Source organism: Liolophura sinensis, chromosome 7 (genome assembly GCF_032854445.1).
Source record: "Liolophura sinensis isolate JHLJ2023 chromosome 7, CUHK_Ljap_v2, whole genome shotgun sequence".
Classification (NCBI taxonomy): Eukaryota; Metazoa; Mollusca; class Polyplacophora; order Chitonida; family Chitonidae; genus Liolophura; species Liolophura sinensis.
In genome coordinates this window covers 6264227-6269048 of record NC_088301.1, presented here as the reverse complement: position 1 = coordinate 6269048, position 4822 = coordinate 6264227, and the positions used below count along the sequence as shown (strand labels likewise).

Sequence of the window (4822 nt, the reverse complement as noted above, 5' to 3'; positions counted from 1 at the left end):
ATATTTTCACTCGTATTTTGAGCTCACAAAAATATTGATCATTTCGACAAAATGCCAGGCTGCTCAACACACTGGTATATAGCTTATAGTATTTCTGAAAGCTAACCTACTTCAAACCTCGCTACTGTGATCTGAGTCAGGTTGTGAGATCGTGATTCTACGACTGCATGTTGAAACACATCAGTGCGTACGATATAAAACTTTTGTGCTCACTTTCTGGCCTCCCTAAAAGGGTGAAAGTTCTCGCGCTCTTGTCACCAAACACGTTATGTCTAAATCCAGGTTAATTTTTTCGCCTGCGTTTCCTGGTGCAACATTTCTGATATTTAGTCGTACTTACAGGGCCCGTTTCACGCTGGCCTAGCTGACAGGGTGAGAAGCGAGTCCCCTCAGTGCCCATACTCAGATGTTTTACGCTGAAGGTAATTAGTTGTTTGTGCGGTTATAGAAGGTATCACGAGGCTTTATAAGAGTATTGCAACTGGATATGGAATTCTCCTATGCTGTTGTAGGGCGTTTTACCTGAAAGGCTTCGCAAATCTATGCGTGCAGATTCTAAGAGGGCCTGGACTGGTATGACACCGTAGAATACGGCATCCACCAAAGCCTCAAATCGCGCTAACATGACATACATACATAGTTTAATACACAGCCAACTGTACCACTCGTTTTGCTGAGATAACATATAGCACACAAAACTGGAAAAATCAATTGTGCCGTCGACGAATTGCTTATACATGTAGTTGTAACTAAGGTATATTGATATTATTTGATACCCCTATGGTGAGGTCAATCATTACATCAATGCTAATAGATTGTAAACTAAAACATTTAAAACAATAACAAATTGAACACTCTTCTTCCCGGAAAATGGGCCGATGTACGAGCATCGCTTTCCAACCAAGTGTCCTCTTTCTTCTAGTGCCATTGGCAGTGCACTGCGCCAAAATCTTACTCGTGTCTGTTCCTATAAACAGCAAATGTTTGGAGGTGAGCTCAGTGGGACAGGAGCTTGCTAACAGGGCACACAACATTTCCCTCTTGTTAGGATCGAATTTTAACCACAAAAATTACTTCCGGAAAATTAGTCATAACCAGAAAACAATTCACCCAATCATCATTAAAAGCAAACCCGATTTGAAGACTATAGAACAGGCATTGTTAGAATTTACTGCACTCATGGAAAACGAGGAATTAAACATTTTCAAGCATCTGGGTACAGTGGATGAGTTTAGGACTTTATTGTGTCAGAACCTCTTGTGGAATAAAGAAGGTATATACAGTTCAAAGAAAGAAAAGCTCGACTTAGCTATCGTCGATGGGTTTTACCTCAGTTATTGCATATATCTCATTACTCACGTTCTAGATTTACCACATATTTCTGTTAGCACGGCTTTTGATGATTGTACCCGCGCCTGTGTCAAAGTTTACTACCGACATGTCCTTCTGGGAGCGACTGGCAAACGCCTTCTCCTACCTTATGTGTTATCTGTTAAGCAGATACGCCATGCAGCCAGAGGTCATGAATAAGTTTTCTCCAAGGATATCTTCACAAGATGTCCTTATATAGCGGCAAGTTCTCGACTGTACCGTTCTTGGCTACCCTGTTCCCACCATGCCCAACCATATTCTCGTCTGTGGTTTGGCAACCGGACCGGCAAAACCTCTAGACAAAGAATTCGCTAAGATTTACAACAGATCAAAAAGCGACATTGTTCTGGTCATTTTTTTGGTTCCTCTTTCGGTTTTCTTCCAGAAAACGTGGAAAACAATTTGGTCGAGGCTCTTAAAAGGCTTAACGTTACAGTTGTGTGGAAATATCCGAAGCATGGGGACGACGGAAACATTAAGAAAGTTTCCTGGCTACCTCAGAGTGATTTACTGGGACATTCCACAACCAAGCTGTTCATCAGTCACGGTGGGACAACGGTCTCGTTGAGGTTATCTACCACGGTGTGCCGACTCTCTACACTCCTCTTTTTGGTGATCAATTTGCGAACGCTATGAGGGTTCAGTACTGGAAGGTAGGCCGATCTTATCACGTCTGTAGAAGACGATTTGTACGCTGACATTACTGACATCATGACAACTCCTATCTACAGCGAAAACATGCAGTAAGCGTCGGCCATTTTTCACAGTCGGCCAATGAATCCTCGTCAGCAAGCGGCATTCTGGGTAGAGCACGTGCTGGAGGACATCTGAGATCACGTGGTTCAGATTTATGTGTTGTGTCGTACCTTGGATACGACGGTCTCAGTTTGGTGTTGTTTGTGCTTTTCCTATTTTTTATACTCTTTATAAATCAATAGTTTGTTGTTTTCACTGTGTAAAAGCAAACCAAGATAAAATCAAGATGAGTTAAATTGTTACCAATAACCACCTTAATACAGCCTTCAACGAGGTGATCGGATAAGTTGTATAAAAGCCATTGTTTAGTCCCAGTAAAACTCAGTGAACTTGTGCTATTGTCGGCATTTGATGCGTATGTTTGCAAATTTCATACGGAATATTTTAACCCCGTAAATGTCGTGCGGCAATGATGTCAAAAGTGTTCATCGATTTCCCAAACAGATACTGGTATTCATTTCTTCATTTTTGACCCTTATCTTCTTTCCCAACCATGATATTTCCAGAACTCTCAGAAAAGAAGGTAGTATAATTCCTCATGTAAACATGTCAGCATAGTTTAGAAACAAAACTGCTGTTGTCTCTCAGGCCAATAAAACCACTTGTGATTATCTCTGATGTCATCATCAAAAGTAGCTGTAAAGAAAAGGGACCGCTCGTGTTAATTGGGATAAAGAAGAGTTGACCAATTCAGTGCGGCCTTAAGCTCGCTTCTCACAGTTCCACAATGATTGTGTGCGTCACCCTCCTCATTGTGTTTCTATTTGGTGTGTCATTTGAGGTATTATTGTGACTTCATACGGGGTGTTTTAATGTAAATGTGTACAATATCCTGTGCAGTGTTATATTGTAACTGTATGAAGTGATGTTCTGTAACTGTGTGATGTGTCCTAGGAGGTGTTTTTCTGTAACTGTGTAAAGTGTCATGAGAGGTGTTATACTGTAACTGTGTGAAGTAACATGTGGGGTGTTAAACCGTATTTATGTGGAGTGTTCTGTGGTATGTTGAACTGTAACTGTGTAAAATGCCATGTGTTACATTGCGCCGTTACTGTGCGGACTGTTATGTGGGGATGGGTTTTATACTGTAACGGCGTGTTCTTTGAGGATGTTGTACTGAAACTCTGTAAAGTTTCATGGTGGGTGTTGTAGTGTAACTGTGTGAAGTGTCATGTTGGCTGTTATACTGTATGTCTGCGAACATTCATGTAAAATGTTAAATTGTAACTGGGTGGAATTAATTTATAGTTTTATAAAATAGCTGTGAGGTGTTTACTGTAACTGTATAAAATGTCCTGTGGTGTATAATACTGTAACTGCGTGAAGTGTTATGTTGGATATCATATTGTGAGTGTAGAAGTGTCATTTTGGGTGTTATACTGTGACTGAGTGCCATTTGGGGTATTATACTGTAACTGTGTTGAGTTTCCTTTGGGGTGTTATACTGTAACTGTGTGTTATAATGCAACTGCGTGAAATGTCCTGTGAAGTGTTGAACTGTAACTGTGTAATGTGTCATTTGGGGTGTTATACTGTAAGTGTGTGATATTTTATGTGGGGTGTTATAATATAACTGTGTGGATCTCAATGTGGGGTGTTGTACCGTAAGTGTGTGGATTGTCCTTAATAATGTTTTTCTGTAAATGTGTGGAGTGTCAGGTGGGGTATTACACTGTAAGTGTGTGGAGTGTCCTTTATTCTGTTGTACTGTAACTGTGGGAGTGCCCTTTATTCTGTTGTACTGTAACAGTGTGGAGTGCCCTTTAGGGTGTCATACAGTAACTGTGTGGTGTGTTATGTGGGGTGTTATAGTATAGCTGTGTGAAGTAGGGAGGCGACACCTTGCGATGAACGAAGTCAGGTCGTTTTGGAACAGTCTTGTTTTTGTCAATTTTGACTGTCCTACTGTGCATGTAGATTCTAATGTATTCGTTTTTTCATCTACGTATGTTCGCTAGTGGAAAACTGTTTTCATTAGCTGCTAATTTTTTCCTGTGGTCCTCTTGTTTTCATAGTTTCACAGGGTGGTGGACTAAGGCTTTGTGCCGGTGGCACATGCAGCGTTCGTCAGTGCTTTGCCATCCGATGTATAATATAGTGTAGTTAATATAAGTTTATTAGTGGAATAAATTAAGGATTAATAAATATCATCAATTATGAATGGACTGTGTAATTCTGACCATCTCTCTCAGGGCATCTGTCGTTTGATCCCAGGCCTTGGGTCGCCCCAGGGCTAACCTATCTGTCTGCAGGCATAAATAATGCTGACGGTTTTATGTAATAACCTTCGCTGTCTTTTGCACACAGATATATTTGATACAGTGGAGAAAATTCAGAGTGGCCGATGAGGATACCAGAATGGCGTTCTTTACATCTCCTCCATGAGGAAACGGGGTGCGAGGAACAGGTCGGTAAGTGAGGAGAGGGGTGAAAAACCTAGACGACCAACAGCCAGCCAGTATGCTTAGGTGAAGAATTTAAACATCATTATTTCTGCAATAGGTGACAGAGCTATAGCAAGCATTAGCTTAGTAAAAGTAGGGGAGTCCTTGTACAGTGCTGTTGGCAATGATAAAGCTTGTTAAAGTCAGTTGTGGGAGAGACCTTCTTGTTACTTGTACTTCAGGCTTCAGACCCCACATTAATTTTCCAAAAGCGACAATGTTAACATCTAGAGCTGTAGCTCAGTCCCAGA

The 4822-nt window shown here is 41.0% G+C and overlaps 1 protein-coding gene across 1 annotated transcript; it reads left to right on the top strand.

Moving 5' to 3' along the window:
• The first annotated feature begins 870 nt into the window (after positions 1-870).
• On the top strand, positions 871-4512 carry LOC135469915 (uncharacterized). Its single transcript, XM_064748557.1, is given in 4 exon segments — positions 871-1519; positions 1757-1921; positions 1924-2024; positions 4435-4512. Coding segments are annotated over 4 exon segments (993 nt in total).
• The last annotated feature ends 310 nt before the right edge of the window (positions 4513-4822 follow it).